The following is a 15244-nucleotide window of genomic DNA, read 5'->3' as shown; positions in this document are numbered from 1 at the left end:
TTTGCTCAGATCAAACTGTTAAGTGGTCAGCAGTAAAGCGGCAAACTGGGGAACTCACAGGTTATTTATGAATACAAATTCATAAATGTTTAAGTACACTGATGATGAAGAAATTAGACTTACAGCAGAAAACTAATAGAGAAAAAAGTGTATGTACAAAATGAAATACAGAACAGATTTGACAACACATTTTTAATGAATGACCTGCAGTAACGATCATCAAGTTGTCAACAACCTATTTGTCTCCATTAGGGAATTACATATTCGCAGATGTAATTTTTGAGGCTGCGACACACCTCGTCGTACCACTTTCCTTGTGTAACTACTGAAAGAGCAACACAGCTCTCCCTCTTCGTTCCTGTGGGCTGCTTCTTGGAGCGGTCCCAGTTGAAGTAGCTGACTGGCAGGCTGTTGACATCAACATACTGGCCTTCTTTCACGATGTCTGCTACACCGATCCAGAAGTCCTTGGATCCAGGAGCGCTCCTCTTTGCATAGTCTCTTAGTTCATTGTTTTCCTTCATGTCCCGTGGCGTTGCAAGAGTTCCTCCTTGTGCAATGCAGTCTTCATTTGCTTCATGGTAATGTTTTGGTTCCTCAATTGTGAGATAACACTTCCTGTGAGCTTTGATGCCACGGAGACAGACTGAAAACACAAAGCACTTACTTACATGAGCGAATTGAAGTGTAATTTAATCTTTTTTTTAATACTTAATCCCCCATTTTTTTAATCTACCTTTTTTTACAACAGAATTTGTAGCAATTCCTGAAGCGTTGCTTCACAGTCTGAATAGTCAGTAATTGTTTAGTCAAGAAAGGAAAATAATACAAAATAATAAACAACAGTAAATTAATAAATACATTTATAGTCTTTTTATATAATCAATTTAAAGTATTAAAAAAGAGACACACAGTAAAAATAAAAAATACACACAATTATAAGAATATCATTTTCATGTTTTTTATGTTCTATATACTTTGTCACTCACATTATTCCCTTTGTGCAATTCAACCCTTTAGTTCATACATGAATGGCTGATAAGAGTGCTGCTGCTCTCTGCTGGTGACTCACACACTAAAAAGTTCAAAATCTATTTATATTATCTCTCAGCAAGTCCACACTCTTTCATTGGCTTAAATAACAAGTAACAGTTAGAAAAAGCACCATAACGTATTTAAAATTCAACCTTTAATCACAATATCATTAACTAACCATTGACCAATAATGTATTTCTTATTTACATACAAACAGTCACAGTAGTGCTTATGAATCTAATCTATTACTGTCCTCCCCTCTGTCTTTAATCTCCGTTAATGTAGTGAGGGCGGTACCTGTCTGCAACGCCTGCATCTCCTTCAGTGAGTTCACCTCCTGCCACAACCTCTCAAGCTGGGACCTCACTTCATCTTCTTCTGCAGCTGCATCTCCACGAAGAGGGAAGAGCAACAGGTGAGATACGCCTGGGTGGCAAGCATGTTATTTAGGAACTGTGTGTATAGTTACCTCCGGACTGACGGGGTGACACAGCCTTCCTGGTGCGAGATGGACGGCTGTAGCTGAAGTGGAGCAAGGAGAAGCAAAGAACGAGGAGGACAGGGAGGCCCAGACGAGCCATGTCTGAGGCCAGTGGATCCTACAGTGACAGCACACAGTAGCACACCCTGTACTGCCGTGAAATAAACCAAAACGACTGCAGGCAGCTCAGTATATACTGGCCCCTCTGTATGCCTTTCTGGGTACTCTGCCTGCATTGGCTCCAAATGTTTTCGTCCAAACATCAGGAGGAGGTGAGAGAGGTATGAGGGTGGAGTGGCAAATAATGATTTCCTTGTGTCTGGCTTTTGATAAATATTTACTTGGGACAAGGTGCACTAAGCAGTATTTCCTTTCATTTGACAAACAAACTGGAAATTCGTTGACTGCTTTGTGTGTTGATCATCCCATCCCTGTTCCATGTCAGCTTTGGACACGCTAAACCACTTTTTAACATGTGAAAAATAACCTCACACCTGGGCTTCATATAACTGTCAAAAGATGTAAAATATATGATTCATGTACACTAAGTGGTACACACTACTAAGAGTCATTTACAACTTTGAGTACATGAAAACGTATCACTGAGTAAATGTTGCTGTTATACACTGTAGATTTATTTTGAATATTTCAATCACACAGACTTGCAGTTGTATAATCTCTCAAAATAAGGCTTTTACTAAACCAGATGAAGTGCAGCTCTCTGCTCGGGTGCAAAGCTATTTTTAGAGTGAGATGTATACAGATGGGAGGGGGGAGTTAAATAAGAAAAACCCTTGGGCATACAGGCTAAGTATAGCAATACAACTGTCAAAACTAGCTCAAGAATCTTTCTCATTTTACTGACTTTAAATTGTACATTTCTAAGCATTAGCTCCTCCCCTGTTAAATATAGTAATGAAATTAATAATAATACAAATAATGATGTATTCTAAGCAAATAAGATAATTGAAATCTCTGATAGTTTTATTAGTTGCAATACTACATGTATGCCAAGATAGTCCTCTAAATGTGTAGGTTAGACCCTTAGTTAGAGAAAAGAAAAATGGCCAATAGTTCTGGTTTAATCAATAATTCATGATTAATATTTCAAAAACATAGATGTACAAATAAATCTTAGTTTGCAGCAGTTCTGGTAATAGCACATGCACTGACTACCTGGTAACATCTTTGCAAAGGTCAACAGTGGTACAATGGAGTACTGCTAGACAATCGTTAATCATTAGACACCAGCATGTTTCTTTTTTTCTCCTTTGACATACATAGTCCCTTAGTTCAGTGTCACAGAAACATTAAACTACTGTCTGCAGAAATTAAAAAATCACTGACTTTGTTGCCACCTTGTGCCAAACGGGGGGATTGTGCAGAATGTGCAGTTTATTAGTACCCGAGTCCATGTTTTGAAGCGTACTCTAAAGCGAAAAACATTTAAACATCTCAAGTTCTCATCAAGGTCACATGTGATTTGAATCCAGGTAGAAGCCAGAATTCCTCACTGATTCCATCAGCTCAAAATAAATACATGTATTCACATAATATATTAAAGAAGAAGAAAGACAACTTTAAACAGGAAAGGGACGATATGAATCTCATGTGAAATAAATTAAAACCCAATCCCGGCATACTTTCCAGATCGATTTATTCAAGTAAACAGAGCTGTACTCAAAGAAAGTACAAAACAGAAAATTTGACAAAAATATATACGACCACAGGTTAACCAGAGTTTATAAGGGATTTTGTGAACAAACTACAGTACTAAACACTTCAGGTTTTTTTTACAAGATAATATACATACACTCAAAAACATGCTCTCTCTCTCTCTCTCTCTCTCTCTCTCTCTTACACACTCACACACATACACGGCAGACCTGACATTAAAGGCATCAAAATTATAATTATTTCCACAGTGTCTACACATCATTATCCTTACTTCCAAGTCTAGAAATCAACTTCTAAAATGACTTAAATCATCACTTGTGTACACTCATTAACACGTTTGTCTCTCCAGCGTTTATTATTCAACTTCAAAGCATGCAGCGTTGGTTTTGGTGATACTAAGTTGATACATTTTTTTAATCTGTTGAAATGGCATTTATACGAGAGACTTGTGCCACTGTTTTATCATTGAGAAAATACTTTTTGATGTGTACTCTGGTTTCAATTTCATAATTAAAGTAAAGTAATAAATAATTCAGATGACTAGCAGATATAAAATACACAGAATAAGCAAGGCCCAAGAAATAGTGAAAACAATAGTTTGTTTTTACTTGGATTAAATTAAAAATAAAAACAGATCAGTCATTTGAATATGTGAGCGTGAACGTTCTCTTACATTTCATCAACAACACGTAGATGTGGAGTAAAGCAGAGGGCATCGGACTTAAATAAAGTAATACGCAGCGTTGCTCAGACCTAAATCGCCCTGCTTTGAGACACCAGCTCATTGTAAAAATAATTCATGTTGGAGTCGTATGGCACTTTTGTTGTGAGGCACCAGCAAGTAAACAACTTTGATCAGACAAGCAAAGCAGAGGCTCCACAAACAGCCTGACTGACCACTTCATGATCCCACCCAAAGAACATTCAGAATTCACTGATTTATCTCATGTTTTCTTGTATTTACATACAGTATATTATTATCAAATGTTTGTGACCTTTCCATAAATGTAGCACTGTATGGTGTCATATATAGTGTATTTAAGTCAAAGGAGTTTTTAATAGTGTACGCATCTGTTTTCGTATTCCAGTTAAAAATACCTATTTTGTTGGTTTGTTGAATGCAAACTTCACACAAGGAAACCATTTCAAGTATCAAATGCTCATTTGTAGCTTGAAGGCACTGGTGATCCCATAACACACAAGGTTGGCCCCTAAGAATTAAGAATCATGCTAATATCTACACACAGACCTCTCTAGCTCTCGTGGTTTGTAACATGAGAAAGTAATTCACTCCCTTGGCCAGAAGCATCAAGTCGACATTTTCTCAAACTTATGTCAATCGTTTGCTTTCATTTTTACAGCTGTCATCACTGAGGACAGGTGAGAATCAAATAGCACTGTATTGTGAAATATTAAGACACGTGAAGCTTGTTATAGTATACGACCCGTGTGTGCATTAGTAAATCTGTTTTTAAGGGCACTAATCTTAAAGTGATAATAGCAAGTCAGCAGATTTGAATGCCCTTTCAGTCAATAAACAATTGGACACAATTACATTATTGGCTTGCATGACATGACGTCTTAATACCATAAATAATATAATACTATATTGAGAATGGCACTGGCATCTGTTGCCTGGGTGACAAACATGCTGTTTGTCTGGGTGTATCCAAAACCTTTGCTTGACCAATCAGCTGATAAACAAAAGGTAACAGACAAGAGGCACAAACATATACCGTACATACATCCATTCATGCATACATGAATACATGCATACAGCACATGCATACATACATACATACGCACGTACTACACAACACGCGTGTGTGGTTGGGTTCCTCTGGTGAATCTGTGCAGCCTCAGCAGTCTCTAGACCTGTTCAGTGGATGAAAGGCATTCGCTCCTTGCTGTCGTTGTCTCCCTCTGGCTCCTCTTCTTCCTCTCCCGCCTCACTGGTCTCTGTGCTGTCGCTGGCCATCTAGCGGTGAAATGTTATGCAGCTGTCATTAACTGTATACTGAGCTACCAAATACAGAGAAACAGCGGCGAACACATATGTGAGTGGTACGGCAAATATGTAAATGTCTCCTCTAATGCTAATGGCAAGCTGTATACGGGGTCTATAGTTTCAATACGAACATGTCTCAACATCTAATAGAATATAATAATCTCTAGGTTTGATGTGAATATCAACATGGAAATGACTGCTATAAAACAGGAGGATATACTAACTGCCTCTTTATGACCCTGACTGGACCTGAAATGTGCTGTAGGCATCAGAAATGTCAAATGTAACTATTTATCAACAACAAATATTGCACAGCGTGTCAGCCAGTAAAGTAGCTGTGTCGTTAATTAAGCACATAGATCAGAAAATCCGATGTTACAGGTTTTCTGAGAAGCATTTTTACTTAAGATGTTTTTAAAAAATGAGCTCTACATTGGTAAAAGAAATAAGATCAGGGAAACAAGGGACTAATATTTTCTTCTATAAGTTATTGTAGCTCCTCCAAAATGGTTCTGTGTTGTGCATCATTTTATATCTGCCAATTGATTGCCATCTTCTCCTTTTCTCTTCTTCCTGTTAGTCATGTACCCTCAACCTCATGTCATCTAGTAATTACTGTAATCTTACTGAAAAGGATGTAAAGTGCTGTCGTATAAATCGGTGTGACAATTATAAATCTTTGTAGATTTGCACTTCAGATCAAGAGCTTAACCTGTCTATTAATGTATCCTTATACTTTATTCCTATGATTAATTTGAAACAAAAAACAAAAAACATTCAAAATATTACCAGAGGGGTGGGAGACTTCTCAACATCCAGAATGAGTTTTCCTATGTTGCCTCTGTCATGGATTCTCTGCATGGCCTCTTTTACCTGAAAACACAACAATAACTCATTTTCAACAAGCAGAACTAGTGACAAACAACAACAACATACATCGACTGTGATATCACAAATGAAATCTCATCAAATAATGACTCTTTTTTTGACATAAAAAAGCATGACTATTTTATACTAACAGAGAAGTTCTTCAAGTTCTTGTTTTTAAACAGTATTAGGCTGGTACATCTAAGTCCAAGTCATTTTATAGAAAAACACAAAGCGCCCAGTAAAACATTTTTAACAGTTTGAGCTGTAACATTTTGTATTAAATGTGTAAGAAACAAGGGTGCCACAAAAACACTTCACTTCTGCTGATAAAATTGGTGAATGACAATAACAATAAAAGCTCTCCAACAGGAAGCTCGTTGTGCTCACTGGAAAAAACATTTAAAAGCACCTGCTGAAAAACTTCTTTTGTCATCTGAATCCACACAAAGTCACATTTGCAATTATTTCCTGGTCATTACAGACACAAGCCCACTTCCTCAGAGCAGCGATAATCTAAACTCGCTCTGTGAGAAAAGTTAATAGCCTTAATAAACTAAGTGATGCTGACTCATCCTGCTGGGCTACGCTGACGTCACACTGAACACTTTACTGCCTGTAGAACAGTCCCTCGAAGGTTTATATGAAGCACACAGCTTCATGATTGCAGGGACAATGTAAGCTCTATCGTGCATTGGAGATTTGATTTACCAGCTTTAGGACGCCGCCTAACGTGGGCTCTAATAAGTAATAAATGACTTCCCATACAATGTTGAAGTGAGTTGCATCCTGCTAAAACTAATTACTTTAATATTCTCGATCTTGAGAAAAGCTTACACCAACATAATAAGGTCCTCATCTCTGAAAAGACGTAATATCCGGATCCAGATCTTTATTTTTGTTTAATTTATGTGAGTATGAATGAAGTATGAAAAGAAACTTTATACGAATTGTTATAAGGATGATTTATTGAATACTTAAATGTAACATTAGACACAAACCTCTGCCAACTAGACACACTGTTCTAACACAGTGTTACACCTCACACCCCTTTTTCAAACAGATTCATGTATTGAGAATTTTCATTGTCTATGGAGGTGGGAACATATACATTTAGAATAACATAATTGAAACATTGCATAGTAATGCAGAAATTATGTTTCTTTCACAAATACTAAAAACTGTGGACAACATTAAAGATTGATCCATGACTGACTCATCAAGTGTGTTATGCTGATGAACGACGGTATTCCTGCAGGCAGGGCTTTTAATCACGCTACACTCCAAATGAAGGCCGGGCTTCTGTCACCAGGGAGTCTGTTGAAACATCTGTCCACAATATGTTTTATTAGCTGATATTGTGTTCAAATTCAATTCTTATCCCAGCTACTACTGCTAGGTGAACACAACTGAGTAAAACCAAATGTCAGAATCTTTAAAGGCTGTGCAATCTGACCAGTTAACAATCAGAGCTTCGGTCCATATTGTTAATCATCAGCAGTCTGATGGCATAAAGCTGCGCGGTGGTGGAATGGGAGTGGTGGAGCAGGTGCAATCATTTTCCTGATTTTCTCCAACTCAACAACACACCACAGCTTTAAAGCTTCAATCTGCCATCAGTGTAGAGCCCCCCAACACCCCAATGATCACAGCATGGTGGAGTCTCCATGGTTTGCATGTGCAGGGAAATAATGCAGTTACTCAGTGAATTTACTGTGATGTTTTCTCACTGTGATGTTTTCTCCAACAACAATCTCTACATCCAACAAACACACCTGCAGGTCAAAACTTGTAAACAAGGAAACACCAATGCTACTCGTTAAAGCTTGTCTGACTCACTTGTTGCAAAGATAAAGTATCACACATCACAAAGGATTACTCAGGATGCCATATCTTGCTTTCTCATTACAGTCCACACAAACAGACAACTGATTGTGCCTCTTTGTCTGGACACCATTGTGTCACAAGCATTCATTTGCTAAAAGAAAGAGCAAAAATAGGTCAGCAGCTCGTCGAGCCCTTTGGGGGGTAAGATTCACTTGTATCATAGGTGTAATAGGGCCTCCTGATACTTTAAAACAATATCTGCAAGATACTGCATGTTGACTTCATTTTATTTTTTAAGTATCCTAAATAGCATTGACCTTGGGACTCCGAGGTGAAAGAGACAGATTAATTTTTTTCCGAACTAAAACTGCTGGGTGGTCCAGTTATTCTGTTTTGGTCACACATTCTCTAACTTTTCATTCCAGTAAAAAAAGTTTGCCGTGATCAACAACAAACTAACGCCCTCTGAATTCTCCGTCCAGGCATATGAACAAATGAGGCAGGATGTGCCCCTGACACTACATCCCACGCCATCCTCCCCTCTAATGAGATTCTTCATGGGCAATGGTTCCAGTGAATGACCTGACAAATCTGCCAAAGTTTAATAACAAGCAGTACCGGGGCAGTTTCCCATGAGAAATAAAAATCATAAAAAGATAATTTCATCAACCTGTTACCTCTCTGACTGTAGCTACGAAGCTCAGAATGACTTGTTATCAGCTTTCTTGTGATGGGTTAACCGCACTGCCTCAACTGCTACCTGAATTCTTAAAGCATTTTTGGATGGGAAACAAATTCCAAACTTTTACTTGAAAAGAGGGTATATAAGGATGTGTTAGATGCCTTCTGATATCACTGATGGGAACAATCAGGCAAATTGCTTTCAGGTAAACGTTATGCTGAAGAAATGGCTGTAGCTTAAGTTTTAATGGGACCATAAGCACACCAATATGGAGCGACTGGAAATGGAAATTAACCTCATTACCACAGACAGTGGCTCATTTTGTGGTTCATAAAAGTTAAGGACAAGTACTTCCTGCTACCCAGAATAAACATTTAGTCAACCTATTTCACCGCAGATATTTTTTACATGTCATATCAGGCAAATAAGTGAACACATCGGTGTAACTGAACTATAGGTGTGTAGAGCCTTTCAAATGGTCAGTAGCAACTTTTTTGCTGTGTTTATGATCCGACCAAAGGAGGGATGTCCTAAAAGATACTAAAATAGCCAACAAGACATAAGATTTAGATGTTTCTACCATCCTCATGTGTCCTGTCTACTGTAGGCCCTGCAGGTAGAGAGTTTTTCTTTTGGCAAGGGTAACACCTGGGATGTGAAGAGATAATGGCCCACTAAAGGTTCTTGTAAACTTAATTTACCAGTAATGGCCCTTTCAGACACAACACGACGACAGCACCACTGCGCTCTGAAACCCATTATTTCTCATGGCTTGCGACCAACCACGAAGGCGTTACACTGCACCGACCTGGTTGAACTTCAGGCGCAGAGTGCTGTGATGTGTGCTGAACCCAGCAGCAAGTGTACCTCAAACCGTGTTGTGTCAGAAAGGACCATAAGTTACGGTCATAGTGCTTCAACTCAGCATCAAACAGCCGACACAAAGATACTGAGGATTGCAACAGACTTGTTGTGTCCTGAGCCAAGATAAAGACCTAAGCAAGCAGACGTTGCACTACTACTTGTTAAGGTCTATGTGAAAGGTAGCTATCGTGATTAGAATATGTTTGTGAAGGACAGGTGTACTGTACAAAGATCCCCCAGAAATGGAATAACCACAGTTAAAGAGCTTGTAGAAAGTAAAGTGATTGATGTACAGTATGGCCTGTCGGGCTCTGTGTTGGTGTGAAATAATTGTGACACGGGATGATACAACCTACCCACCATCTGTGGAAAAATGTCCAAGAACAGCTGACAACGTCCCACAGAAAGCAGCAGTAACAAACCACAGATTATATGTTGTCCGAGATGTTTGCATGAAATCTTCGCTTACATTTTAAACCTGGAATCTCCGTTTATATGACCACTGTATTTAGATAATTCTTAATTTGCTCATCATTGACTTCATTCACCGTGTTACACCCTCTGATCACCCCAGGGTCTTACCTCCTCCAGCGCCCATAGGGAGTCCACAACCGGCTTGATCTTCTTTTGGTCATAGAGACACAAGAGTTTGTCCATCACTGATTTCACAAGACTACATTTCCTGTGTTTGAAGAGAAGGTTGAGGAGCGAGAATCCTGCTATGACTTTGTTCTCCTCGTACAGTTTAATAGGGTTCACCTTCTCCACCTGCCACCACTGGAGAACAAGAAAATAAACACAGAGAGAAAACGTTCATCCCAAGGGACTCATTTGTGTGTTTCATTTGCCATGAAATTATGAAATGTTCTGTATTGTTTCCCTCAAATGTTGATGATAGACTGCATCTCTGACTCACAGATTTTGCAAAGCTGAAGAAACTCTTTGTTTCCCCAGTTACCATGTTTGATGCGCCTGAAAAAACAAAAATAAAAGGATTGCTGTATGCTGTGCAGAAGTGACTTGTCAATAACAGGCAGCCTTGCATGAAGGGTGAAGGTGGGGGGGGGAACAGTTGGCACCTTTAGACCCTTAGATCTGTAAAAGCATGCCTTTGCACATAGTCAAAAACTAAACTTGATTCATGAGGCTTAACACAAACTAAAGTAATTAACAGAGATCAGATAAGTATGCTATGAAGGACAATACATTTCATTTGCAGTTTATGGATGGAGTATTCAAGTGAGCCTCACTTTCTCAAACTCAGTCTGGCTGCCAACACAATAAATTAATGCAGACTCGTCTTTAATGTAATTATCACCAGGCTTACTGATTCCCTGTTTCCCGTCTTTATGCTAAGCTATGCTATCTGTCTCTTGGCTCAAGCTCCATACTTAATGAACAGATGTGAGAGTGGTACCGATCATTCCATATAACCCTCAGCAAGAGAGCATATAAGTGTGTTGCCAAAATGTTGAACAATTCCTTTAACTGCTAATATCAACTTGAAGCAAATCGACTACAGTTTGACGACACAAAAACAATGCAAATGTAGTTATTTTCGCTATGAAAGTACTAAATAGAAAACATAAGTCTTGTTCCCACCGTAGAGTATGTAGGTTCCCAAAGGCCTCAGCAGAGTCAGGCCTTTCCCTGTGTTGTCCCCACACAGGCAGTCCAAGACAATGTCTACTCCCTCTGGAGAAATCCTAAAACATCAAGAACAAAGTAAAGCTGAAAAATGATTCATATAATTTAATTTACTAATTATTTAGTTTAAACATTAAAGCTGTAACTAATGCTTCTTTTCCCAGACATTTGTTTGGTACATCAAATGTCAACATTGTTAAAAGATTTGCCCAATACAGTTTCCCAGAGCCCAAGCTAATGTCTTAGTTAATTGGTCAATTAAATGACTAGTTGACTGACAGACAATTATTGGCAACTATTTTGATAATTGATAAAAAAAAACAAGCATTCCCTGGTTCCTGGCTCTCACATGTAAGAATTTACAGCTTTTCTTAATATTTTATGATAATAAAGGGAGTATCCTTGGGTTTTGGACTGTTTCTTTAACAATTATTTGACATTCTATGTTCAACTAATATGAAGATTAATCTGAAAAGAAAATTAATTGCAGCCCTTAAATGGTTGCAGATTCCTTTTCTGTCTATCGACTAATCAGTTGATCAACTAACCGTTTCGGCTTTCAGTTGAGATAAAGTGCAATCAGAGGTCAGCTTCATACATTTACAGTGAGGTGGTTGTACTACCTTGTTTACAACTGTGAGCACTTAAAGCAAAAGTGCCAAACTGAATTCTATATTCAGCCTGTGAGTCATACTGTGGTGCGGCTTCAGTTTTTATCCAATCATGGATTTATAAGTTATGAGCATTGATTCTCTGGGGTATTACTCTGAGAAAAAGTTGCAGTACAACCCACGATTTTTTACTTTTGACTACAGTAAAAAACTCCTACAGTTTCCTTATAAAGAACTTGTTTTTCAATACCCACATCACTCCTCATCAGCAACATGCATGCAACAACAAAGTTTAATGCTCGCACACAGAATCAATCAGACAAAAAAGTTTGCCATAATGAGACTCATTAAAGTCACAGATACGAAAGAATGAACGGCATGTTATAATCAAGGCCACTACCTTCTGCCTTGTGGCCCTGGACACCTGCTTGGCTAAACTGCTTGGTGGTCTTGTGATTCCCATGGTTGCCTTTTGTAAAAAGACGAATTTAATTGTACTTTGCTCTTGATCCTGAGAAGAATGTGTGGGCCAGAGAGATGAAAGGCATAATAATCCACTACCACTGTTGATATGTAGGCAGAACAAATGAAACAATCAGTCCTTGTGAAAAAAAAAATCTGATTCCCTATATATTATAACCTGAAAAATATAATCACACAGCGTGTTTCACGCATGGTGCATGTATCCTGATTAAATTACTCAACAGCACACAGTGACTCAAAGGAGGCAGCATGGTGTTGGAGTTCTCTCAATCATCAAAAGCTTGATTTAACATCACAGCATAATAGTAGTAGACCTGCATCATACTACATGAAATCTCAGGCAGTGTTTGCTCCAAGATGGGGTTTTTTTGTAGTGCAAACTGGCTGACGGCGTGCTGTCTACTGAATGGAACATGTAGGGCATCAATGCTCTGCCCTAATTGGCTCAGTTGTTCCACATTGCCAGTGCAGACCTCCGCCCAACACAATGATGCTGCTCTCTCAGATGAGCCGTGAGTTGCCATGGGGACCACGGCCACACAAGACCAAATAAGGCAACAGGTAACATCTGCCTCCTTGCACAGCCCTCTGCACTCAGTAAGGTCCACGTCAACACAATAGTGCACATGTATAAAATGCTACAGCCACCATGCCTGATGATGCCGTGAAATTTTTTTTACATGGAGAAATTATTGTTGTGAAAATACACAACGAGGAACTAAAAACAGACTCTTCAGCCTCAAATCAATCATAATAAGGACATAACTTTTCATGCTTACTTTTTCACCTCTTGCATATAATCAACGTTTCTGTCAAAGAGGTGAGTCACAGAGTCTCTGATGGCTGCATGTTTGAAACATGAGGCGATCCCAAACACGGTCACGTTAGGCACAGTTGAGCACAGCTGAGCTACTGCTTGACCCTGAAAATAACAAACAGTTGCAACAATGTATCAATGACTGAGAACACAGGGGTTTAACTCAAGTACACCAAGATCACACAAAGACATAAGTTGGTACACCATTAAACAACAATCAAATATTCATAGAAATTGAGATCTAGTGTTGTAGAATATATACATTGTACAAATTATAATTAAATAGTTAGTTATACCAACACTTTATTAAGGCTTTATTTCAGTCATTCCAAACCGTAAATTGTTCAAAAGGATGTTTAAGACGTTAAAGTAAGAATTCAGTCAGAAACAGCTGTTATCAAGCATTAATAACAGGGAATAAACAACATGTTCCAATTGTAGGTATAAGGCAGTCAGTTACAATGAGAGTTGGATGAATGTGTTGTGTGGTTGTGCAATAGTCATAAAAGAAATTGACTTACTACACCGCCTCCTGCTGAGTGTACCAACACTGACATCCCCTCTCGCAAATTGGCAACCTCAAAGAGCATCATATAAGCAGCCACAAAGTTCAGGGAGAATGCAGCAGCCTCAGCAAAAGTCATTTCCTCTGGCATCTTGTAGACAAAATCCACCGGCGTGCAAACAACTTCTGCCCAGGCATTGTAATTGACAAAAGCCATAACTCTGTCGCCTATCTGAAAGAAACATGTTAGAGTAGCCGGATGACAGGCAGACACTAATGTGAAACAATCACGTGGCACTAAGTTGTTTGATTTAAACAGATATGTCATTATTGGGCTTTCAGCACGTTTATAGATTTGGTTGCTTAGAATCCTACAACATTCATTCATACATGCCAGCAGGACAGAGTTATGATCCTTAATGACACTAACCTCAAATCCTGTTGTGTTTTCCCCTACCGACTCTACTATTCCAGAGCATTCAAACCCAGGGACAATGGGGGGTTTCGGAGGGTTATCAATAGTTCCCTGACGTACCATCAGATCCAGGAAATTCAAGCCACTGCAACAAAGAATAAATAGGACCTTACAGTTTGTTTACAATAAATCCCTCTGATCTTATATGTGAATGGAAACCATGCATCTAAACTGCCTCTAACCACTGACAGCTATTAAACAAATAATACAAATACTTAGAACGAGAGATTTAGGGATAGCCCAGAACTATTTATGTGATTATAGTATCAGCAATAAGTCACTGGCGTACATGTTATTGGTACAGCAGTAATCCTTTGCTGGTCAATACTTTGTAAATGTAAATGTAAAAATGATGATTTAAAATGACTAAAAATGCTGCTTGGCTGGCAACAGTCAGATTGCTCTTCGTGTTTGCTTGGTATGAGCGTGATATAGGCAGCAAACCTCCTGCGCAAGAAAAGACCTGTTGCTTCATGACTGCCAGATATTCCAAAAAGATTCAGCGTTCATACTTGTCAGAAATACTGTAAAGGGGGGGGGGGGTCGCAACAGGGGCCATAGCACATCACAATCCATAAGTTCCTATGAAATGTCTAAAACTGATATTTATATTTACCATGCTTTGACGCGTATCTTCACTTCACCACCCTGAGGCTCGGGCATTGCCTTCTTGGTTACCCTGAGTTTGTTTAGACCTCCAAAACCTGCCAGTACGACCGCTCGCATTTCTTTAGCATCGCCCGACGATTCCACGTGTTCCACTGGTTCTTTGCAGACATTTGTGTCTATCATGTACTGCGTCTCCTCCGTCATATCTGCTCCTTCTTTCGCCATGTCGTAGACCCGCTGCCCTGCCTCTCCGCTCCTCCTCTGGGTGCAGATGGATGTGGTGTGCAGCCTGTGCAGCCTGTGCACGGACCGGCGCTGTATAGATGGCGGAGCCTGAAATCTCACCGTCTACACTTGTAGTCAATCATGCAGATAAGGGCTCAACAGTCTTTTTTTTATTTTTCAGTCAAGTCACATGGATACTGATGTAAGTTTGCCATTTCACGAATCAGAAATATGATTCATCCGGCAACGTTACTGCCTTGAATGCAACGGGCTAAAGTATGAAGTGCACCATCTGCTGGTGAAGTGTGTACACAACTTTATCTCTCGTACATCCATGATGCACAGATGGAAACCCTTCAACAAGTGTGGTGCCTTCAGGTACGCTATGGAAATGTAGGATGAACATCTCCTCACCTTCAAGTTTCTCATGA

General features: G+C 39.1%; 2 protein-coding genes across 2 annotated transcripts; both read right to left on the bottom strand.

Annotated features, from left to right (window-relative positions):
- Positions 1-160: 160 nt before the first annotated feature.
- Positions 161-1616, bottom strand: clec3a (C-type lectin domain family 3, member A; the record flags this gene model as incomplete). The annotated part of the gene is made up of 3 exons (XM_079162936.1): positions 161-646; positions 1333-1425; positions 1505-1616. 3 exons carry the CDS (start codon positions 1614-1616, stop codon positions 249-251), a joined length of 603 nt encoding a protein of 200 aa, XP_079019062.1. The 3' UTR covers positions 161-248.
- Positions 1617-5072: 3456 nt separating this feature from the next.
- Positions 5073-14813, bottom strand: vat1l (vesicle amine transport 1-like; the record flags this gene model as incomplete). The annotated part of the gene is made up of 9 exons (XM_079164234.1): positions 5073-5171; positions 5991-6074; positions 10024-10218; positions 10358-10413; positions 11044-11147; positions 12962-13104; positions 13521-13732; positions 13931-14064; positions 14596-14813. 9 exons carry the CDS (start codon positions 14811-14813, stop codon positions 5073-5075), a joined length of 1245 nt encoding a protein of 414 aa, XP_079020360.1.
- Between the last annotated feature and the right edge of the window lie 431 nt (positions 14814-15244).

Source organism: Pholis gunnellus, assembly GCF_910591455.1.
Source record: "Pholis gunnellus genome assembly, chromosome: 1".
Lineage (NCBI taxonomy): Eukaryota > Metazoa > Chordata > Actinopteri > Perciformes > Pholidae > Pholis > Pholis gunnellus.
Note: the sequence above shows the minus strand (reverse complement) of the source record. Positions and strands in the feature narration are given on the sequence as shown.